The 24,733-nt window shown below is 48.4% G+C and overlaps 2 protein-coding genes across 2 annotated transcripts in view; both read right to left on the bottom strand.

The window, feature by feature from the left end:
- Positions 1-2,602: 2,602 nt before the first annotated feature.
- The window catches only part of RCAN2 (regulator of calcineurin 2), a 37,985-nt gene continuing 15,854 nt past the window's right edge, over positions 2,603-24,733 (bottom strand). Inside the window, exons 2-4 of the mRNA XM_077317301.1 lie at positions 13,811-13,984; positions 10,525-10,696; positions 2,603-2,789 (exon numbers count right to left, since the gene is read on the bottom strand). Of these exons, the coding sequence (XP_077173416.1) occupies positions 2,635-2,789; positions 10,525-10,696; positions 13,811-13,984 (501 nt within the window). The 3' untranslated portion in view covers positions 2,603-2,634. The remainder of the gene's footprint in view (positions 2,790-10,524; positions 10,697-13,810; positions 13,985-24,733) is intronic.
- The window catches only part of LOC143827611 (phospholipid phosphatase 3-like), a 53,764-nt gene continuing 51,227 nt past the window's right edge, over positions 22,197-24,733 (bottom strand). The window contains 2 exon segments of the mRNA XM_077317286.1: positions 22,197-22,262; positions 22,264-23,044. Coding sequence (XP_077173401.1) covers positions 22,212-22,262; positions 22,264-23,044 — 832 coding nt within the window. The 3' untranslated portion in view covers positions 22,197-22,211.

Here is a 24,733-nt window from a genome sequence, read left to right as displayed (position 1 = left end):
TGTGCACCCAGACCTTTACTCATTTTTCCCCCTTCCAGAAAACGTGATAAAATTAGAGAAACAATGATCTGTACTGGCAAAATAAGCTCTGTATCAGAAAACGTCTCTGGTAAATCCCTGCAGCAGTGGACAGAGGGAGCTCTGGCTCTCAACAGTCTACACCAGGGATTCCCAGTCAGGGTTCCGGGGAATCCTGGGGTTGCCCGAAAGCTTCCAAGGGGTCACGCAGGATTTCCCAGAAGTTCAGGTGGCCACTGACATCACCAGGTGTCCCTGGAGCCTGCTTCCCCTGTTGCTGTACAGGCCTAGTTCCTTTCTCCACAAAAGGAACAGTAAATGATTGGCTGGCTCTCACATCTTACTTCCGCACCCACTTCTCCGAAGGGGCCTATCACCACTTCTGGGGTTCCCTGAGGCCTGAAACATATTTCAGGGGTCCTCCACAGACAGGAGGTTGAAAAAGGCTGGTTTATACCGTGTGAATCTTGTTGGTCTGTAAGGTGCTGCTGGGTTCCAATCTAGCTGTTCTAGCATCTCTGTCATTAAAAAGAGAAGGTACCAGCTGTGATAGTCCATAACATCAATGCCTGCAAGATGAAATGGCAGTCCCATGTCTGTGTTTGGTTTTCCATCTTGGTCTTAATTATTTTTTAGAAGGGCCACATGAGAAAGGTAGCCTTAGGGCAGTGGTCCCCAACCTTTTTATCACCAGGGACCACTCAACGCTGGGGACCACTCACCGGAGACCACTCAACGCCTTTTACTGAGGCCCGATGGGGGGGGGTAGTTTACTCCTCTACTCTCAACCACTGCCCTAATGCTCTCTGATTGCTATGGTCATGTTTAAACATCCCTTCAAAATAAGATACAGACACGCCACAACAATGAAGTGTGTTGTAAAGGACTGGGGGGGATGAAGTAAAGGGCCCGGGGGGGGGAGGTGTCCTTCGGGGCCCACCTCCAATTAGTCGAAGGACCACATGTGGTCCGCAGCCCACAGGTTGGGGATCGCTACCTTAGGGGATACAGCTATTTAGTACCCACCTTCTAACAAGCTGTTCAGAGGAGCTCAGCTCCTGCATGGAGTTATTATTGGGGGAAAAAAACCCCTCTCAACTCCTTTGGCAACGGGCTGTGGTTCAGTGGTTGAATCTCTGCTTGGCATGCAGAAGGTCCCTAGTTCAATCCCCAGCATCTCCAGTTAAAAGGATCAGGTTGTAGGTGATGTGAAAGACCTCCACTTAAGACTGCAGTCAGCCTTGATGGGCTCATGGTCTGATTCAGCAGAAGTCAGCTTCATGTTTTGCATGTGATTGAGTTGCTTTTCTATTGTTGGTGCACCTAGCTCAAGGTTGCCCATTTTGACTGGCAAAGGCTTCCAGAAGAAACCTGTCCCAGTCATGTGGCCTGATCTCTATTTTATTGGAAATGTCAGGGACTGACCCGGAAACTTTCTAGATGCCAAGCAAGCAGTCATCCACTCAACTTTGGTTCCTGCCTCAGAACAGCAGTGTTTTGGTAACGAGACAGGGCTGGACACCAACCCAGCTAAGAGGCACCAATATCAGCCTTCCTGGCATTGCCGAAAGTTGACCTGCTTATACTAGTGTTTGCACCCAAGGTTCAAGCATCTCATATCACAGGCCTTGCAGCCCCCCCTCTGTGGCCTAGTGATAGAGCATCTGCTTGGAATACGGAAGGTCCCAGGTTCAATCTCCTGCATCTCCAATTTAAAAGGGACCAAGCAGCAGGAGACATCAGAGAACTCCATCTGAGAGCTGACACCAGTCTGTTGAGACCTTGATGGAAGGAGGGCAACCCAGTGTGTGCACCAGTGGGGGGAAGCCCTGCAGTTAGTGGAATGTGTCCACAGGATCCAATCCAGGGATCTTGAATTCAATGGGAGTTGAAGACCCTGGAGGAGGAGAATGATCTCTGCTGATCCAAACAGCTAGACTACACCACTGCTGCTGTTTACTGAATGACACGTCGAAGTTCCTTGGAAAAGCGAGCTGTGAAAAACTCAACTGGATTTAACCCTCTGCCTGCACTTGCCTGATCTTAAACACATCAACCACTTTTAGGGTTGCCTGAGATTTGGGTTTAGAACTGATCTCTAGAGCAGGGGTAGTCAAACTGTGGTCCCGCAGAATGTTCATGGAATACAATTCCCATGAGCTCCTGCCAGCATTTGCTGGCAGGGGCCCATGGGAATTGTAGTCCACGAACATCTGGAGGACCACAGTTTGACTACCCCTGCTCTAGAGGGCAGAGATTAGCTCCCCTGGAGAAAAATGACTGATTTGGAATGTGGACTCTATGGCAATATGGCCCGTTGAAGTCCCTCCCCTCTCTTCCCTAAACCCCGCCCTCCTCAGGCTCCACCTCCCAAATCTCCAGGTATTTCCCAACCCAGAGCTGCCAACCCTAACTGCTGGGTGTGGTGTGGGGGCCACAAAGGACATTTTTCACTAGCCCCTTTAGCTACATTAGAATTCATGGCAGCAGAAGAGAACATTCCACTAAGCTGAAATAGGCCACGACTCCCCAGGCAAGAGCTTGCCCTTTCACAAAGAAAAGCCAATGGAGAAACGTAACAGGATAGAGAGGACCAAATGCTTTTGTGGGAGACAATTAGTTAGACACCGAAGGAGGCAGGCCTGGGCGGCGAGTCTGAATAATTTTTGGCTTTGGCGAATTCTTTGGGTCTTCCTCCGAGTCGCTGTCACAGATCTGCACCACAACGCTTGGAGTAGACTCTGTACCTGCATGTAGCTCATATTTCTCACCTGCAAGTAAAGACATGCATTTAGAAGGACAGCTGCTATTTTCATGTCAGCAAAGAGATGTGCCTTCCTCAATTATTAAAGCACTGCAGCTGGGCCAAGGGTCCCTCCCCATTTTGAAATCCTTACAATCGCCTTCTCTCCTTCCTGCAAGACATCCTGTGAGGTAGGTAAACCTGAGAGAACTCTGAGAGAACTGTAGTTGGCCCACGGTCACCCAGCTGGCTGCCTGCAGGGGAGTGAAGAATCCAATCGGTTCTTCAGGTTAGGGGCACTGCTCTTAACCACTACACTACGCTGGTTCTCTTGCAATACACTATGTATAGCGGTAAAGACCACAAGACTCAATAATTTATCCAAGTACAGCTGTGAAAGCATTTTGTACTCTACAGCAGTGGTCCCCAACCACTGGGACGCAGCCTGATGCCGGGCCACGAAGGCTCCGGCACCGGGCCGCAGCTCGCTCTCCCCGCCCCCCCTGCAGTAAGCAACTTCCCAGGCCGCAACAAATTGGCCGCCAAAGCGGCCGATTAGCTTCCGGCCTGGCAAGTTTCTTTTTGGGGGGGGGGGGGAGAGGGAAGCAGGGTAGCCAGCGCAAACATGCATGCGCGGCAGGTAGTGCCGCGTGTGCGCATTTGCGTCCGCGCATGAAGCAAACGTGTCCTTCTATGGAGCAGTCAGGGCTGATCTCCAAGACTGACTGGTTTGTTCGCCTTGTAGTCCAAGGGACTCACAAGAGTCTTCTCCAGCACCAGAGTTCAAAAGCCTCAATTCTTTGACGCTCGGCCTTCCTTATGGTCCAACTTTCGCAGCCATACATTGCAACTGGGAAGACCATAGCCTTGACTAAACGCACTTTTGTTGGCAGGGTGATGTCTCTGCTTTTGAGGATGCTGTCTAGATTTGCCATAGCTTTCCTCCCCAGGAACAAGCGTCTTTTAATTTCTTTGCTGCAGTCCCCATCTGCAGTGATCTTGAAAACTCTATGGACAGTTCCACATACATACTGCCATGTATGAAGGGTGATCTCTGAGTTGGTTTTGCACTGACAGAATGCTGCTTGGACAGCTATGTATCCCAGAAGCTGTTTATCCATGTAATACATGCAATGGGTCCTGCAGTTCCAGGGACCCTACACTGCTGTACTGTTAGGAGGCCTTCGTTCTGTGATTGTTACGGGGTCTTCATACTTAGCAGCTCATGGACCATAAGAACAAAAAAGGCAATACGCATGCTGTTAGCAGCTGAGCATGCACCCTGCTCATTGAGCATGTGTGTAGATCCCAAGCTGCATAAGAGTGAATGTTCCCTTAGATTGGGACATGGCGCTTGCATGTCCCACCAAGGTTCGAGAAATGTTTTCAGCAAAGTGAAGCTGTCAGTTACTTCCAAAGTTCCAGCTATTCCTGGGATGCGGCCCTGCAGCACATGTACCAGCACTGGCTGTGCTATGCTAACGCCCTGTGAATCCTTAAACTGGCTCTGGTGCTATGGCCCCTGGGAATCCTTAAGCCAGGCCTGACGTATCTTCTCCCTCATCCACAGGAACACACATGACGCTACCTTAGACCGAATCAGACCAAGCTAAGCAGGGTTGGCCCTGGGGAGTACTTGGATGGGAAGGAAGTCCAAGGTTGCTATGCAGAGGCAGGCAATGGCAAGACACCTCTGAATGTCTATTGCCTTGAACACTCTTTGGCAGGGGTGGCCAAACTGTGGCTCTCCAGACATCCATGGACTACGATTCCCACGAGCCCTCACCAGCAGTCTGCAGCAACTTGATGGCTCTTTCCGCCAGTGCCTGGTTCTTTTAACTGGAAATGCCAAGGTTTGGACCTGGGACTTTCTTACATGGAAAGGACCAGCTCTTCTACCGAGGCCAACCCCAAACAAATAATCCTTGTACCCAGAATAGAACAAAGAACCGAGGCTGCCTTTCAGGCACGACACGTAGCTTTCTATGCAAAGATTGTAGAGAAAAAGGAAAAGGTCCTCAGCCTGGAAAAGTAAGGGAACAACTTTAATTCTCAAACTCGTAGACAAGATTCGTAGAGCTGATTTTATCCTAGAAGGAATATTTTTATCATTGCGGCTATAATGCAAGTGGACAATTTCACAATTCTATTTTGGGGATGCTTGTCTGATCTGGAAGCAGCCAAGCACTAATGCCTGGCTGATAGGATCAAATGTAATGGGGAAATCACAGCTTGGCCGAACTGCACAGAGAAATTATAAGGTTCTGCTTGGCTTATTTTCCCTGCAGGCTTTGGTTAATTTCGCAGCTAGGGGCTGACGTCAATGCTGTTAACCAGCTCCCAGGCCCACGTTGGTTGTTGTCATCTACATGAAGATGCAGAGAGAGCCTTTTCCGCCCATCACAGAGGCTGACTGTTAAAGGACACCTGCTTTTGATCATCCTGAGATGATCTGCTTACCACTAGAAAAGTGGAATATTATAGGCCAGTACCTTGATTTGGAAGCTAAGAAAGATCGGCCCTGGGTAGTATTTGGCGGGAAACCACCAAAGAAGTCCAGAATTGCTACACAGAGGCAAGTAATAGCCAGCCACCTGTTAATCTCTTGGCCCCGGGTAGCCCAGTTTGGTCAAATCTTAGAAGCTAAGCAGAGCCAGTCCTAGCTGGTACTTGGATGGGAAACAGGGTTGCCTTGGTCCTCTGGTCCGGGCAAGGTCTCCTACTTTCCGGATGTACCTTGCTCCCTCAAACCGGAAGAATGACACATTGTAACCCAAAGTGCTGATGTCAACCAGAAGTCATGTTTGGGGGGTGGTTTGGGGTTTGGGGACCAATTCTGGTTTGGGGACCAATTCTACCATAGAGATTTGCCCCAAAGCCAGAGTGTTGCTAGCCAATATCACTTCCAGGTGACAAGATCATGCTACGTAACTCCGCACTCCGGAAAGCGATCCCTTTCCCCCGCCAGCAGCACCACTGGACCTGGCAACCCTAATAGGAGACCACCAAAGAAGTCCAGGGCTTTGACTTGACGGCACATCCCACTACCAATTTTCAGACCACAGCCTCTGGAACCAGTCCTGTTCATTAGGAAGCATAGATTGCCCCAACAAATGGCCCATGTATGTTCAGAGGCAAGAAAAAAAAATAGCCAGTGCTGAACAGATGGCATTAATATTTCAATAGCTGCAGCCATAAAACACACTGACATTTTTACAACGCGTAACACAGCACTTCTCCATTGTGTGTTTTAGGACCTTGAAGGCAGCGCAATGGGCTTTCAAGGGCAATCCCTTTTTGTCTGACAAAAAGATCCTTTCTGCTGCCACCCGGTCATAGAGCTGTGAATCACAATTAAGCGTCCATGGGGTTTGGAACCATTTGTTCCACTGGGTCAGCCTGTTCTTTGGGGCTGTGAAGTTGCACCTGGGGCAGAACGGACTGGGGAAGAGAGAGATCCTTTGTAGCCCTGGGGATGGAAACATACTGTAGTACCTGTACCCTGCATGAATTCTGAAAGGGTGGGCCCACAGTATATACCCTAATGAGTCCTGGGATGCCACTTCAGATCCAGGGAAGGAGCAAAGAAATTCATGAAGTTCAAAAGACCTATGTTTGCTTATTCAAGATAAAAAGCATTTCCCCTTTCCGTAACTTTTGGTTAGTTCCAGAGCCGATATGGTTGCCATTGCCTTTTTAACACGGCAATAAGTGGAGATCTCAGGGCTCCGGAGGAGTATTCACACGAGATCTGGAATAAGGGTGGGGAGGATGGTTCCCTAAGTGGCTCTCCTTCCAAGGCCCAAACTTGACAGATCCTCTACTCATTCATTCCGACGGCTGGATTTGACACCTGGATTTGGGCCAGGCGTGCTGTGTGGGAGATATAAACTTTATAAAAGGATACAGGCAAACCCAATTAACTATGATATATCCTTACAGGACAAAGTTTGAGTCCAGTGGGACACTTAAGACCAACCAAATTTTATTTAAGACCAACCAAGAAGGGGACGACAGAGAATGAGGTGGCTGGATGGAGTCACTGAAGCAGTAGGTGCAAACTTAAATGGACTCCGGGGAATGGGAGAGGACAGGAAGGCCTGGAGGATGGGGTCGCGATGGTTCGGACACGACTTCGCACCTAACAACAACAAAGTTTTATCCTAGGTATAAGCTTCTGTGTACAGGCCCACTTCTTCAGACCGACAAGGTTTTTATTCACAGGAAAAGCTTATTTCTTGCATAAAACCTGGTTGGTCTTAAAGATGTCCCCAGACTCAAACTTTGTTTTGCTGCTTCAGACCAACATGGCCGCCCACCAGGATTTCCTTAAAGTATCTCTCTGACCCTCCCACACTGGAATAGTATACAGCAGCCTTTCTCAACTTCTTTACCATTGAGAAGCCCCTGAAACATCTTCAGGCTTTCAGAAACCCTAGAAGTGGCCTGCAGAACGTGGTTGGAAAGCACAGCTGTGTACACACCCACCTGGGGGCCCTCTCCTTCCCACTCCCTCCAAGCCCATCATTGGCCATTTTGGGAGGGGTGGGTCAATATTACCATATATGGTCATGTCACCCGATAAACGTTCAAAATATCTAAAAAATTAACTAAATCCTAAGTATGCAGTAAACCCTTCCAGGGCCCCCAAGAAAACCACAGGGTTTCACGAAGGCCTGGTATACAGGGACAAAATACATAGTCTCTGTCATCTTGCAATCCAGTTGCTTGTGGACTGGATAAAAACCCTGGACAAGCCCGTGGGCCATATGTTTGGCTCTTCTGCTCCCTCCCCCTCCAGCTCCTACATGACCACTAAATTGGCCCATATTCTACAGTCACCTCAGAGGGTCACTTGCAAAAGGCACATAAAGACCATCGCAACCGGTCTCAAGTATCTCGTCACCGCCATCATGTGCAGGTCATGCGCACTTCAGCAGCAAATGGAAAATGTGAATTTTTTGTTGTCGTTCTCTAAGAGGATGTAAACAAAATTTGACATTCCTCCCGGTTGCATCCCTTCCAAACAAAAACCTGGCAGGGCTTAGCCCTTGTGCCGAAATCTGCAGGGGCTTCATTTGGAGGTGAACTGCTCCACAGCTGAGACCAGGGTGGACCAGGCTGGCCCAATCTCATGATATCCCACAGGGTCAAATCCTGGTTAGGAGAAGGGGCCATGGCTTAGTGGTAGAGCATCTACTTGGCATGCAGAAGGTCCTGGATTCAATCCTTGGTATTTCTAGTTAAAAGATCTGGCATTAGGCACTGTGAAGAACCTCTACCTGAGACCTTGGAGAGCTGCTGCCAGTCTGTGTAGACAATACTAACTTTGAGGGACCCAAGGGTATCGTGCATTAAGTATCGTGCATTCACGTGTTCTACTGCAGACCAGTGCAGTTACCCTCTGAAACCCACACATACTTTTTGTGGGGCTCAGTGGATTTATTTCAGAGGCTGTGACATAAGCACTGGGATCAAAATCAGGGTGAGGGAGAGCTGGAAGAGACCACAAAAGGGCATCCAGTCCAGCCCCCCCCCTCCTCAGGGACTTAAAAATCACTCCCCTGACAGGTGCTCATCCAATCTCCTCCCAAAAGCTTCCAACGAAGGAGACTCCACCGCCCTCCAAGGCATCTTATTCCTCCTTTGAAGAAGTCATCACCTTGCAAAATTAATTTCTAAAACGTGAGCAGTGGAGGGGGATAATTATAGCTCCAGTTTATGAAATGTAATTGTAAATTAATGCATTGCATAGAACCCGCATTTCCCAGCGCCAGGAGGGACGTTTGGAAGGAGGTGAAGGGAAGTCAGGGTTTCTGCCCATGTTCTGGAAATAAAATGCTAAAGAGAGCAGACTTTTACCGCACAACTGCAGCTCATTTGAAAACTGTCGCCTGCACTTAACTAAAATTGATCTCGCCGATGGGTGCTAAAAATAGCACCTGGGGGGAGGGAGGAGGGAAACTCCCCCCCCCCCCCATGCCTCGTTCCTATCTCTGTCCGCAGGCTCTTCCAAAGGAAGGAGAACACGACCTTTGTAAAATGCTTTCCCCGAGTGCAGAATAATGAATACCATTTCACGATCTGGCAGCTCTGAAGCAGGAATTGATTTATTATCCAGATAACTGGTGTAAGTGTTTCCTTCCGTAATTCTGCCGCAGGGTCTGTGTGTGTCTTTGGGGGGGGGGGGCAGATCTGGAGCTGCTGCTCTTGTGATGTGGCACATGCAGCCAACGTAAAATGTTGGTTTGTGGAACAAATTATTATTATTTATTGATGTATTTGATTTATTCCCTGTCACTCCATGATGGCTCATGGTGGGTCACAACAACTGGGTAAAAAAAATCCCCTAAAAGCCCAATTAAAATCCAAGAATAAAATCACATACAATTAATCAACCACAAAGATACACGACGGAAAAATCTTATGGGTGGCCTACGGGCGGGGAGATCCTTTGATGGCGATGCCAGGAAGGAACTGACAAGGGTGATTGTTTCACACAACTATCCTCCCCAAATTTCAGATTGTAAATATTTCATAACTGGAACAATATACGTTTCACAGACTAAAATTGTTCAAGAAATCTGCAAATAGGGAAGGGAATTAGTAGCTCTCTCTATAAGGTGCTAAGACAAAAAATACCCTCGCTATAAGTTATCCATTAAGTTAAGTTAATTTATTTAGAACATTTATTAGTTACCTTTCTTTCTTATGGAGCTCAAGGTGACTTACAACATAGCATTGTCTCCAGATTGGAGACTGGATCAAGCTCAAGGTTTTGGTTATCATCTTTAAAGCCCTAAATAGTCTGGGACCAATGGGACTGCCTCTCCATCTATGTCCCCCTGAAAGTATTAAGGTCTAGCGACCAAAATCTGCTTATGGTCCCCAGTCCTAAAGAAATAAAACTAGCCTCAACCAGGAATAGGGCCTTTTTGGTCCTGGTCCCGGCGTTCTGGAATGTTTCACCCAGCAAGATCAGAGCCCTGTGGGTCATTAAACTATTCCGCAAGCCTAGCAGAATAGCTCTATGGTTGAGGCCTAAAGATACAAGCTAAATACTCCTGGCCTCCCTGCCCAAAGCCACCCAAACAAATGCACTGAAGATCGTATTCATTACCTCCTCTTTCCGCCCCTCAGAAAAGGAGATAAATCATGCCGATGGATATTATTTCTTGCTTACTAGGGAAGACCATGGGTGCTAGGCTATCACCCCTGGCTTGCTCAGGCCAGTGTTGGTGGGCCTGTGGTGGGGGGCACTGTTGGGCAGCTGTTCCCCCTAAAAAAGCCACCAGCCAATCAGGCTGCAGGAGGACACAGCCATGGGGTGCTCATTGGCCCTTCAAGTATGAGGCCCAAAATGCCCTTAGGAGGTTTATTATAGTTACAGATTATTTTAAATGGAAAGGTTTTTAAATTAAATTAAATTCAAATTAAATACATTAAAAACATAAAACCCAGAATTTAAAATCACAATGCCAGGACCGCTGGTAGACCTAATCAAGGGTAGTCCTAAATAAAACCACTTTCAACCGCCTCTTAAGGGCCAAAAGTGAGGTGGCCGAGACAGTTCCACAATCATGGTCCCACCACTGAAAAGGCCCTGTCTAGTGTACCCGCCAACAGCTGACAAGTTCGTCCCAGAATGTTAACCCAATATCCATGCTAAATGACTGATGCGAAGAACTGTGGGCAGCTCAGTACACAGACCCAAGCCAGGACAAGTACCTTTTAAAGGCAGACTTTTAAATCATGCACCTCACCTGGCCCCAGTTTTGAAACAGCGGAAAGGAGGTCGTAGTTGATTACTGGTGTTGCATCACTGGCCGGCTGCCAGCTGACGGGGGGTGAGGCAGGAGGAGAGATGAGACACTGCTTGGCTGGCTGCGGGGGCGCCAAGTGTCGCTTGTCCCCATCCGTCTCAGAGGTCTGGACCTTTTAGAAGAATGAGAAAACCCCATTTGGGAAACTCACTCTAATGTGGAGAAGACCAGAAGCGCAAAGGCAGAGAACGTATTTGCAAATTAACATCGACATGACTGTCTTTGATGTGATTGTGTCCATATTGCATTCTGCAGGTCATGCCCACTGGACATTAAGCAGGTCCCCAATTCAGAAGTCTTGCTGCACAAAACAGGGGCTGGAATAAAAGTCCCCATTTTTTTAAAAAGGATTTTTATTAGATTTTTATGCAGATTAAAAAGAGGAGAAAGGTTCAAATAAAAAAGAAGAAAAACAGAACAAAGACATATCAACTTCATTACAATATTGTTTTGAGTTCCCAGCCAACCAGATCATAATTATATAATTATATAATTTTATACATGAATTTATGCCAAACTTACTTTTTAAGATTAAAATTAACTCTACATTTGCTTTTCTAATCTCTAAAACTACAAGTTATCCAATCATTTTCCTCTCTTTTCCCGCAGGAATAAGAGGTTTCCAATTAGTTAAAGGGAAGTTGCAGTCTTCTGTCCCATTAGTGTCATAAATTTAGCCAGGTAGTTTTATAGTTTCCCAGGTCTATGACAGTCTCCTGGCCATTCTCATATACAGAATCAAAGTTCCACGGCTATTTTCCAGATCTTTCTCTGGTCTCATTTGTATATTACCCTTTAAAACCTTTTGCATGCTAGCATGTGTATGTATCCAAAATTTCCATGCACTACTGGTAAAATGTTCCTGTTAATGGTTCATGCTTCCAGCATTTATTTGAAGTATTTTTATATATTTTACTCAATTTATCCAGGGTCATATACCATCTATACATCATTCCAAAATAATTTTCTTTAAAGTTAGAACTTAGTGTAAACATAATCCCTTTCAGCCTCTTTTTTTTATTGTTCCATTTTATAGCCAAATGTTACTCCATGTTATCATACAATCATTTACCTCTTCTTCATCTTCTATGTCATATTTCAGAAAAGTTTATACATCTGTTGTTCTGAAGGACGCCTCTTGGAAGCTGAGCTATACAGCAGAAGGATACCCAGGATAAAGCAATCGCCACCCCCCCCACACACACTTTATGCTGCTTCTTTGTAGTATCTGTCTAGAACAGGACCAAACTGTGGCTCTCCATGGACCACAATTCTCATGAGCCCCAGCTGTCCTCCAAAGGAGCCCAGAGCGTCATACATGGAGTTTCTTGCCTCCTTTTATCCTCACAGCAAACCAGTAAGGTAGATTGGATTGGCTCTGGCTTGGATTCAAACGAATATTTCCATGGGCTGCACGGATTTCCACTCACAGAACACAATTTCCCCACTTCCCCTCTCCTGCGGCCCAAACTCTCCCACTTCCGGACCTGTTCCTGGGGGATAGGATACCCTTGGGAACAGGATTGTTAGGGGAAATTTCAGGATGCCACAGAAGAGGGGAGACCAAAAAATGATGCTCTGTTGGCAGAGATCCTTGCACCTAAGAAAGCGCCAAGTTTGCATCCAAGTCATTGTTAACGACCCAAGGTCACCCAGCAATACTCATGGCAGAGTGTTGCCTCCCAGAACACAGTCCAGCAGTTCAAACACCACCCCAGACTGGCTAAGGGGCTTTGGTAGCTGCCCCCTCCCTCTGGTCTGGGGTTCAAACCAGGGAGGGCCCCAAGTGCCTCCCTGTCAACCTTTCAAACAGCCCCCACAAGGGTGTTGCCAGGTCATGTTTGAGGTGAGGACCTAGTTGGGTTGCCAGGTCCCCCCGGGCCCACAACGGGATGGGGGCTAGGTGATGAATGGCTGTCCTTTGCCCTCCAATTGGTGTGGTGGTTAGGAGTGCTGACTTCTAATCTGGCGAGCCGGGTTTGAATCTGCACTCCCCCACATGGAGCCCAGCCACAGCCACAGCCACAGTGGTGTCGGGAAGTCTCTCTGATCCCAGAGGGGCTGCTGAGCTCCACAAACACCACATTCCCCCAAGCTCCACTGCCATCAAGGCTAGGGTTGGAGTGGCTCCCAGGTTCCACCACTTCCATGGCTGGGCTCAGAGTGGCTCCTTGTTCCACCTCTGCAGCCAGGCTCAGAGCAGCTCCTGAGCTCGGCTGAGGCCATGACCAGACCTGCTGACCCCCTCCAGTCTCAGCTGCTGTGGCTGGTCCTGCTGGCGGCTTCCAAGCTCTCTTCGCTACAGCGACAAGTACCACAACCTTCTCCAGCTGCTCAATGGTAAGTGTGTTGTCTGCACACATGCAGAAAACTCTTTATTTTATTTGGGGGAAATTAACACCCTCAATGATTAAAAAAAAAAAAATTATCAGATTTTTCTGCAAACCTAGGAGGTTCCCCAAGTTTGCAGAAAAATCTGTTTGGGTTAAGCATGGCCCCAATCTGCAGGTTTAGCTATCCACAGATGGGAGCCACACTTGAGAAAATGGTTGAATAGAATACCTCTCATGCCATTCATCTACTTTAAGACGATCAGTGAGAAAAGTCTCATAATAATATTTATTCATTCATTCAATCTATATACTGTCCTTCACTATGTAATATTTTTAAAGTTTTTAACCAGCTAAATTACCACTATTGAGGGAGCATTTGAGTTTTCCAGAAATCTTCAGGATGGATTTTCTTAATCTACATACATACAAAGGGGAAAAGGGGAGAGAGATGTTTCAGGGCTCCATAGAAAAATAAGAATTCCCCATCATGTCCTGAAACAACTCTTCTCTGGTTTGTATTGTGATGTTTTGGTCAGTCCTAATTATATACTAGAGCCTCTTGTGGCGGAGAGTGGTAAGGCAGCAGACATGCAGTCTGAAAGCTCTGCCCATGAGGCTGGGAGTTTGATCCCAGCAGCCGGCTCAAGGTTGACTCAGCCTTCCATCCTTCCGAGGTCGGCAAAATGAGTACCCAGCTATCTGGGCGGTAAACGGTAATGACTGAGGAAGGCACTGGCAAACCACCCCGTATTGAGTCTGCCATGAGAACACTGGAGGGCATCACCCCACATGACTCTGTGCTTGCACAGGGGATACCTTGACCTTTAATTATATACTGTTGGCTCCTCTCTGAAAGGTCCGACCATTTTTCTCAATCTAAAAAACGTTCTTACCTGTGCAAAGTACAGTTTTAACTTCTTCCCTCGGAACTGCGTTTCATGAAGCTCTATTCTTGCTCGAGCAGCTGATTTTGGGTTGCTGAAGTTTATCCGTACCCGCCGAAAACTCTTAAAGAGCTGAAATGTCACACAGTCGTCATAAGCACGGAATAAGCCCTCAAATTTGTCCTGCAAACAGAAAACGATTCCCGTCACCTTCATTTTGCCTTATATATTCCTCATACTGCCAGCCTTGTGCAGGAGGGGAGGGGGTGGACTTGGAAAGGGGAGGGGCCCTGGTCATAAAAACCCTTGTATGTGGTAGCGACTGGAGTCCAGAGAGGCACTCTCATTTTAACTTCACTGCCTCTGGGGTGGTGGTGGCAGGGGGCAAAAGAGTGCTGGCTGGCTGCCTGCCTGCTCCAGTCCTGTTCCTGGCCCAGCTGAATAGTCCACTGGGCCATTTCTGCCATGGGGGGGAGGGCAGGGGGACGACGGAGTGTGATGTCACATCCGGTGGTTGTGTCTAGATCAGAGGTAGTCAAACTGCGGCCCTCCAGATGTCTGTGGACTACAATTGCCATGAGCCCCTGCCAGCATTCGCTGGCAGGGGCTCATGGGAATTGTAGTCCACTGATATCTGCAGGGCCGCAGTTTGACTACCCCTGGTCTAGATGATGACACTTCTAGTAATGTGACTTCTAGGGACGTGGCAGGGAGGTGTGTCCTGCTGACCTTGCTTCTGGGGTTTCTCAATGGGAAAAAGGTGGGAATCCTACAACTCGCTGCAACTTGACGGCATTTCCACCACAACTCGGTGAATAACTGCGTGCAGGTAAGGAGTGGCATGAGCAGGCATAAAAGGTATCATCATACTCATCATTCAGGTTTGTTCTCAGAGCACGGCTATTATAGCCTTGTACACACAGCCCTCCCCAGCCCTTCAGACTCTGCCAGTGATTCCAGAGCTGTGCAGGGACACTGCCGCACATGCCCCTTAGGGAGGGTTGCCAGGTAGTGCCCGACAACCAGCTATAGTGTTGGGGCATGAGCAGCATGCCGAGAGAAAAATTAAACACAAAAATTAAACACACTACTTCCCAGTAGTTCTGGCCACAGAGTTCTTCGCAATTCTTCAAGCTACCCAGAAGTGACAAGGGTAGCTTTAGCATTTGGTGGAAACTGTGAAAAGACGGTAATGACTGGGGAAGGGAATGGCAAACCACCCTGTATAGAGTCTGCCATGAGAACGCTGGAGGGCGTCACCCCAAGGGTCAGACATGACTCGGTGCTTGCACAGGGGATACCTTTACCTTTTTTATGTGAAAAGATCTGGCACCAGCGTCCCTGTGGGACCACCTCTTCCATTATGGTCAGTGGACCAAAATCTGTTCAGGGTCCCTGTCCCCAAAGAAGTGAGACTGGCCTCAACCAATGGTAAAGAAGTTGAGAAAGGCTGCAATAAACTAGGTCAGGGGTGTCCAAACTGTGGCTCCCCAGATGTCTACATGAACTACAATTCCCATGAGCACATGCCAGCAGCAAGGCTCATGGGAATTGTAGTTCATGGACAATTGGAGAGCCATAGTTTGGCGACCCCTGGACTAGGTGTGTAGGTTTGTATATCTTGTATTATGTTTTATGTTGCTCCTTTTTACATTTGTAAATGTTTGGGAACATGTAGCTTCTTCGCTTTATGTTTCAGATTTTTCTTTAAAGTTGAAAATAATTTTATCTAGATCGAAACTGGCCGAACCCTGGGCTGCTAGTTCTTTATTGCCTTCTCTATTGTCTGCTGTCAGCATCAACAGGAGTTTGCGTTATTTGTTGACAAAGTTTCTTTCTCTGTAAGGAGAGATCACTGGCATTCTAGCACACACACGAAATTGTTGTTTGTTATGGTGTGTTTCCCTTTTTTTCAATAGAAATCAAAGGGTCAGAATGATGCAGGGATTAAGCCCGTGGGACTAGGACAGCCTTTATCAACTTTTTTACCACTGAGAACCCCCTGAAACATTCCTCAGGCCTTGAGAAACCCCAGAAGTGGCACCATCATCATGCAGAATATGGTCGGGAAGCATTGCTGTATATACTTCCACCTGGAGCCATTTCCCCTCCCGGCCCATCACTGGCCATTGGAGGGAGGGGTTCAGCATGACTATATATGGTCATATTACCCGATAAATGTTTGACAAATTTTAAAAACATATATAAAAATTAATTAACTCCCATCAATTTGAGAAACCCTTCCAGGGCTAACCGGAAACCCTAGGGTTTCCCAAAATCCTAGCTGCAAAACCCTGGAGTAGCACCTGGAAAATTTGAAGGTTCAAATCCTCACTCTGCCACAGAAGAATGTTGGGTGCCCTTGGGCCAGTCGCACACTCTCGCCTTAAATGACCTCACAGAAGTAAGTCATTTTGGGTCCCCACTGGGAACAAAGGTGGGGCAACAATAAATATGTAAAAGGACACAAGGCTTAACTATGATTGGATCATGTATATTATTCCATTCTCTAGATCAAGTTTAACCTTCTATATATACTTGCTTGAGAATCTACCAGAACTTTGGATCAAAGCAGCACGATTACTAACCAAGACCCCTAGAGCAGTTTTTGACAAATAAACACTTTGAACAGGAAACGCAATCTGCAGGTCCCAGGATTACAGTGTCAGCCAAGATATTGGAAACAATCAGCTTAATCTACTTTGGATATTATGACTTCCTTGATACGGCCTCTCTCCTGAAATAAATTTCCTCTAGAACAGGGGTCCTCAACCCCCGGTCTGCAGCCCGGTACCGGGCCGCGAAGGCCATGGTACTGGGCCGCCAGCAGCCGCACCTGCCTCCCCCCCCCCCGCAGTGAGAGGGGGGGAAAGAGGCAGGCGCGGCCGCCGGCACGCCAGCGACGCAAACGAGTGTGCGCGCACGGAGCTGCTGCGCATGCGTGCTTGCGCCCCCTGCTGGTGAAAATGCACACGCGCGGCAGCTCTGCGTGTGCTCGTTAGCGCCATCTAGTGGTGAAAACGTGCATGCATGGCAACTGCACATGCGCGTTTACGTGCAGCTGTGGCGAGCGGGCCGCCGGCTCTCTCCCACCCTCAAAGGCGGTCCCCGACTACAAGAAGGTTGGGGACTGCTACTCTAGAAAACTTCTTTCTTTTCCTTTTATCCAAAATAGCCTCTATGATCTCGAGCAGTGGATAGACAAAGACATCTGAATAATTTCTAGGTAAAGACTTCAGTGGACAGGAGGCCCCGTGGTTTTATGTATCTCCCTACACCATGGTGTAATGGTTAAAAAGCGTCAGCCTCTAATCTGGAACACCAGGTTGGATTCAGCCAGTTGGCCAACCTTGGGCTAGTCACAGTTGTCTTAGAGCTGTTCTCACAGAGCAGTTCTCGCAGAGCTCTCCCAGCCCCAACAACCTCACAAGGTGTCTGTTGTGGGAAGAGGAAGGGAAAGATGTTTGTAAGCTGCTTTGGGTCTCCTTTAGTAGTGAAAAGCAGGGTGATGAAAACCAGCTCTTCTTCTCTTTCTTCCCTTTTCGAAAAGGAACCTTTCTTATTCTAAGAGGAGATGGTTATCCAACAATCTGCAAGCCTGCTGGCAATCATTAATCATAAAGGCACAAAACGCATCAGGCAGTTCTTGGACGTAGAATTATAGAATAATAAAGTTGGAAGGGACCTCCTGGGTCATCTAGTCCAGCGGTTTGCAACCTTTTTTGTGTTGTGGGGGAGGGCGATCCGGACCCCTGCGCATGTGCGTTTGTGCCCAGTGGGGCCACAAATGCACATGCGCAGCACTCTAGTTCATGCACGGACCTGCTGCGTATGCGCGTTTGCGCCCCCACTGGGAGCGCAAATGCGCAGGCATGAAACTACCGTGCGTGCGCATTTGCAACCCCCGGGCGCAGATGCACATGCATGCCACGTCCGCACATGTGCGTTTGCATTGCCGGCGTGCCGGTGGCCATGCTTCCCTCCCCCCCCCACAGAAAGAAGCTTGCTGGGCTTTAGCGGCCGATTTCCCCGCGGCCTGGCGAGCTTCTTGCTGTGGGGGGGGGCAAGGAGAGGGAGCCACAGTCCGGTGCTGACGGTGCCAGGTCGCGGCCCAGGGGTTGGGGACCACTGATCTAGTCCAACTCCCTGCACTAGGCAGGACACTCCCAACCCTCTCGCTCATCCACTGTCACCTGCCACCCCCTTGAGCCTTCACAGAATCAGCCTCTCTGTCAGATGGTGCCAGCTGCTCCTCCAACTAAGGCTGCCTTGTTTCCACAAGAGACTCTGTCGGCCTTTTTTCTCCTTGGGGATGGAGGCTGAGCTCTGTAAGGAGTTGCTGGCCTGACGCTATAGAAGAAAAATAGTAAGCCTAAACCACTTTAGGATGCCGTGCTTTGATGCAGTGGTTCTGTCCTGGCACCTACTTGGTGGAATGAGCTCCCGGAAGAGAACTGAGCCCTGTTGGGGCTGACACAGTTCCACAGGGCCTATAAAACGGAGCTCTTCCACCAGGCCTTTGGTTGGGTCCAGTGAACGGAGAACATCTCCTGGGGCCCCATATCATAAAGGCCTGAGGAAGAAATCCCTGGAGAAACATAGCCGACTTATGACCAGACAGCTGCCGTTAGACCTGGTTTTACATGATCTCAATAATGGCTTAAAACTTAACTGATCACGTTTTAGCCAGAATGTTATTTTTTAAATGTTTTTGATTTCTGAGGTACACCACCCTGAAATGAAATTTGGAAAGGCGGTTCTTAATGATGATGATTCTGGGTCGGACTAGGATCTGGGAAGCCCAGATTTGAAACTCCACTCCGCTATGGAAGCTCTCTGGGTGTCCTGGGGCCAGGCACCCATCCTCCAGTACAAGCAAGAAGATCTTTTGCTGTGGGTCAAATAGAGGTTCTCTCACCCCAACATCTGTTGGGAATGTCATTTCCTTGATGGCCGCCCCACATGAAGCCACCACCGTTGCCAACAAAGAACACAGCAAAGGGTACAGAGGAGAGTGACGAAGATGATTTGGGGCCAAGGGACCAAGCCCTATGAAGATAGGTTGAGGGACTTGGGAATGTTCAGCCTGGAGAAGAGGAGGTTGAGAGGGGACATGATAGCCCTCTTTAAGTATTTGAAAGGTTGTCACTTGGAGGAGGGCAGGATGCTGTTTTTGCTGGCTGCAGAGGAAAGGACACGCAGTAATGGGTTTAAACTTCAAGTACAACGATATAGGCTAGATATCAGGAAAAAGTTTTTCACAGTCAGAGTAGTTCAGCAGTGGAATAGGCTGCCTAAGGAGGTGGTGAGTCACTGGCAGTCTTCAAGCAAAGGTTGGAGACACACTTTTCTTGGATGCTTTAGGATGCTTAGGGCTGATCCTGCGTTGAGCAGGGGGTTGGACAAGATGGCCTGTATGGCCCCTTCCAACTCTATGATTCTATGATTCTTTCTATGATTCTAACACACTGAGACCACCTCTCCCACATTCCATTCCCTTAGCCTGGGACAAATGGGGCCCCGATCCGCAATAGGCCCTGAAGGGGGTTGAAGTGGTGGCGATGTCGTATGGACCACAGGGATTAGCTCCACATCCATACTGATGCCACCCCTGCCTTTTCTGCCCGTGTGGAATTGGCCTCAGTGAGACATGAAGGGTGGTGCCTTCCTGTAGTGGTGCCCAGCTCCTTCCAAGCAGCAGCAGAAAATAACAGGTCTGCAGCAGATGGCCAACAGGATCACCAAGCAACCGGCAAGATGGCTGGTTAGAGAGCAGCTTCCCATGGGAAAAAATTAAAAGAAAAATAAGATCTTGTCTACTTACAGAAAGTTGGCCGAGACCAGACGTAATCAATCAGCGACCAAGGGCCCCTGCTCCCCCCCCACCTCAGAATCCCATCAATAAGCCCTGGACCTGTTTGTTTTACTATATTGTTTACTGTTATACTGTGTTGTTATTTGGTTACAATTATTAGTTATCAGTTATAGATGTTCTACAGACTGTTTTATGTATTGTTCTCTGTTATAATGTAAACCGCCCTGAGCCTCCGGGGAGGGCGGTATAGAAGTATGATAAAATAAATAAATAAATAAATAAATAAAGTTCCAAGCACAGAGTTCCTGGCAATTCTTAGAGCAATCCTTGGTGCCTCCAAGTAGCTCTAGGAACCTCTAGAAGCTCTATGGTCAGAACTTTCTGTGAGTCGATATTTCTTTTTATTTTTTTCACCCAAGAATGACTGGGCATCAGCTGGTGGGGGCTTCAATTACCTGGAGGTGTCCGCAAAAAGCAGGCAAATGGGAACCCCCACTCACCACCCAGCTGAGGCCCCTGGTCCCTCGGCTGAAGATGGTTGGTTTAGGAGAGTCTTTTAAGGCTGTGATGAAATCCCCCCCCTTGCTATTTCGAAATACATTTTTTTCCCCTCTGGGCTGGGGAGAGGGCCAGGTCTGCTACGCCCTTGTTCACCTTCCCTTTCACATGTTAATTGGCCAGGAAGCAGGTACCTGGAGTGGGGGGAGGGAGAACTTCTTCCCAGGATTCCTAGGTGAGGGGCTACTTATGGGAGGGGACAGGAAAGGATATACAATGTTGATCCCAGGATGGAAGGAGCCAGCTCTTGGGGGAAGAGGTGAGCGGCCACCTTGGACATGTGAACAAGGCAATGAAACTTTGGTGTAGTGGTTAGGAGTGTGGACTTCTAATCTGGCATGCCAGGTTCGATTCTGCACTCCCCCACATGCAGCCAGCTGGGTGACCTTGGGCTCGCCAGGGCACTGATAAAGCTGTTCTGACCGGGCAGTGATATCAGGGCTCTCTCAGCCTCACCCACGCCACAGGGTGTCTGTTGTGGGGAGAGGAATGGGAAGGCGACTGTAAGCCGCTTTGAGCCTCCTTCGGGTAGGGAAAAGCGGCATATAAGAACCAACTCTTCTTCTTCTTGGAAGCTCTTTAAGCAAAGGTGCCTGCCCTGTATTTAACACCAGATACGGTATGTTCAGCAGAGGGACAGAAGGACTGTGTTTCATCCAGTTTCTTTTGTCTCTTTTTTGCTTAACTCTGTGCTGTGCTAAAGATCTGCTTTTAAACCTTGTTTTTTTTTAAATAAACCTTTTATAAATTGGAAGTGGGCCACAGTTCTTTGACCCACGTAGTGCCCCCCTGTTTCAGAAATGCTAGCTCACTGCAGACCTCACGGTCAGTGGAGGGAGCTTGGTAAGCAGCTTCTCCTCTCGAGGGGTGACCCCTTGCATTAACTCATCTCACAGCACCCAGGTGCTGGGCTGTGGGAGACCACAGAGGCAGGGCCTCAGGTGTGGAATGGGCAGCTGGGGGTCCTGGCTCTCCCATCCACGGCCCTGTACTCTAGCCAGGGTGGCGGCAACAATCCTTTTCTGTGGCAAAGAAGCTGGAGAACATGGCACGAACTAGAAGCTATGGTATCCTGGGCAGACTGGCCATTATGACCACCAGGACTTTTCCTGGTGGGCTGATCTTCTCCCTCATAACTGGGCTGGGCCTGCCCAGCGGCCAAAGGACAATGTATAGCAGGTGTAGTCAAACTGTGGCCCTCCAGATGTCCATGGACTACAATTCCCATGAGCCCCTGCCAGCGGATGCTGGCAGGGGCTCATGGGAATTGTAGTCCATGGACATCTGGAGGGCCACAGTTTGACTACCCCTGATGTATAGTCTGCCCGTGTCTCTGCCTCTTCCTCCCTCATTTTTTTTTTTGGCGGGAGGAGACTTCATTCATTCATTCATTCATTCATTCATTCATTCATTCATTCTTGAGATGTCTAACCTTGCGCGCCCCAAAATTGGTCTTGGGGTACACCAGTAAAATACAAAATCCAATCAACATAGAAATCTAGATAGAATTCTAAAAATTCAACTGAAAAGCATGAATAGATGAATGAACAAATCCTGTCTGCAACAGAAACAACCCAGCTCAGAAGTGGGCCGAAGGGCACCTTTGGTCAGGCAGGACCACTGAAAGACGGCTGGTTCTTTCAGCTTGAGAGTTCACTGCACTTCTAGTGCTCTGGAAGAGGCCGGGCAAAATGTCATGGTTGGAGAACAGCACTGCCCCTTTCCTTTCCCACTTTCAAGAGGCACACATCCCTGTCTAGCGCCTGACACCACTCAGCTCCGCTCGCCTGGAAACCTGGAAACCAAAGCTTCTTCAAGGATGAGGCAGGCTGTGACCCTGGCAGGGACACGGAAACAACATAATAGTGTTGGGAGCCTGTCTCCATACAAGTTCACAACCTGTGACTGAGGCAAGGAAGAAGGGAAAGGGCTCCCCAAACGCTTGCTTCTGTTTATTGACACAAGCCACGATGCAGAGGAAACACACAAGCGGCAATTTCCGTGAGCAGGCAGTCTCCACCGGCCAGTCAGCTCCACCTAGCAATCGGTGTGGCCGTCTGAGCTGGGAGCGTCCAAGATGGCCACGGGCAGGTGGGGGGGGCGGGTGCTTGTGATGAAACATGCTGGAAACATGGACGGCCACCCAGTAGGCCACGAGAGCTCCCTGCAGCAGTCCCACGGCCACATCGGAGGGGTGGTGGTAATAGTCCGAGATGCGGGTCAGCCCCGTGTACAGGGCCAGCATCAGCAGCGCAAACTGGACCAGCGGCCGGAGTAAGCAAGTGCCCCGCCAGGTGAAGCGGGCCTGCAGGTAGAACACCAGGTACATCATGGAGTACATGGCAAAGGAAGCGTGGCCCGAGTAGAACGACTTCCTTGCCTTCTTCTCCTCAGAAACTCTGCCAGTGCAGCTGTACTTTTCCACGTATCCCGCAGAGCAGTCAAGATGAGTCAAGTTGGGCCGACAGGCGGCCAGGAAATGCGGGCGGAGGCGACCTACGGCCACCTTGGCCATGTTGGTGAGCGACTGGCCCGCCGCACAGCCAAAGAGGAAGGCCCCGATCTCTTGGTAGAGCGCGACCACATAGGGGTTGGGGACGATGGAGTGCGAGCTGCGGGGGAAGTGGTGGACGCGATATGTTTCCCCAACGGTGATTGCTAGAGAGGTGATGAGGAGCCCTACGGAGATGAGCACAGCGTCGCCGACGGTCTCGGAGTGCCGTAGGGGGTAGCTGATGCTGCTGTCATTGCAGAAGAAGCCACGGCGCACGGGGGAGACCAGGCCGAGCTCGCAGAGGAAGAAGGGGACGGAGGCGGTGAGCAGGCAGGCCACATCCAGCGCCACCAGGGTCTTGCGCTCCTTTGCATTTCTACCAGAATAAGATCGAAAAGAATGTCCTAACGATAATAATGGACAGGTAAATGCCATCTTATCACTCGGGTTAGTGGACTATTCCAAGAAGACTTCTCGGTTCCTTGTCCCTGCAGTTAACTTCTTTGAGGTTTCTTCCCCCTTCTTCTTTACATGTTAAAGCCCTTTTTTCCACCCTATCCACAATAACATTATATTTGTTCCCGACAATTCATTGTTTTCACATTGTTTTACTATCTTAATATTTTTATGTAGCAATATTCTTGTATTTTTTCATGATTTTAACTTCTATTATTAATTGTTATAGTTTTCTGCAGATGTATAATTTATATGGTCAATTGACCGAATAAACATGCCACTACTACTACTACTACTACTACTACTACTACTACTACTTGTTTACTTATATCCTGCTTTTATAATTATTTATATCATATGTATTTATATCTCTTTATACCTATTGTTATTATTAATTTTATTGTCAATTCATTGTGAACCCCCCCCCCGAGCCCATAGAAATTAAATATTATTATCATAGTTGTTGTTCTTATTTTCTCCACAAAGTTGGGACCCAAGCCACTTAGAACAGCATTCTCTTTCCTTTTATCACATCAACCCTGTGAGGTAGGCCAGGCTGAGATTTTTGTGAGAAGATCATCTCAAGAGCCTCCATGGTGGGAGAAGGGCTTTGAATCTGGGTTGCCCGAAGTGCTAGTTTGCCACTGGGCCCACTCTTCCACACCGGCTGGACTTCAACAACATACTTTAACAAAGGTTGGCTTGTGCAGCCAGGAGATACCTCATGGCCAATCATTCCAATGAGACATTGTTTGCGAGTCATAGAATCACCGAATAATAGAGTTGGAAGGGACATCCTTGGTCATCTACTCCAACCCCCTGCACTATGCAGGAGACTCACATCCCTATCGCTCATCCACTGTCGCCTGCCACCCCCTTAAACCTTCACAGAACCAGCCTCTCCGTCAGATGGCTCTCCAGCTTCTGTTTAAAAATTTCCAAAGATAGAGAACCCACCACCTCCCGAGGAAGCCTGTTCCACTGAGAAACCGCTCTAACTGTCAGGAACTTCTTCCGGATGTTGAGACGGAATTTCTTGTGAATTAATTTAATCCCATTGGTTCTGGTCCATCCCTCTGGGGCAAGAGAGAACAACTCTGCTCCATCCTCTTAAAAGGCAGCCTTTTAAATGCTTGAAGATGGTTATAAGATCCCCTCTCCTCTCCAGGCTAAACAGACCAAGTTCCCCAAACTTTTCCTCATACGTCTTGGTCTCCAAACCCCTCACCATCTTTGTTGCCCTCCTCTGGACATGCTCCAGTTTGTCTACATCCCTCTTCAACTGGGGTGCCCAAAACTGAACACTGTAGCCTTTTTTTCAGCCTTTACTATACGCTTTGCCAACAGGAAGAATCTATGGTATCTTTATTAACCTGAAGGGACAGTGGCTGGAGGTTCCGTCTTGAATATGAAGTATATCTGTAATTGTAATGCATAGGGAGTCCTCATGGCACTGCCCATTCCGCCCACTGAAAGAGCATCCTTTAGGATGGTGAACATCATAAGCGTGTCCACCTGTTAACTGTGGGCAAGCAGGCCCCTTGTCTGTGTGTGCGTACCTTTGTAAGAAAGAACCACCACATGTTCCCTTTACAAAGGGAACTGAGGA

Source organism: Paroedura picta, chromosome 1 (genome assembly GCF_049243985.1).
Source record: "Paroedura picta isolate Pp20150507F chromosome 1, Ppicta_v3.0, whole genome shotgun sequence".
Taxonomy (NCBI): Eukaryota; Metazoa; Chordata; class Lepidosauria; order Squamata; family Gekkonidae; genus Paroedura; species Paroedura picta.
The sequence above is the reverse complement of the archived record's forward strand: the minus strand, read 5'-3'. Positions and strand labels throughout refer to the sequence as shown.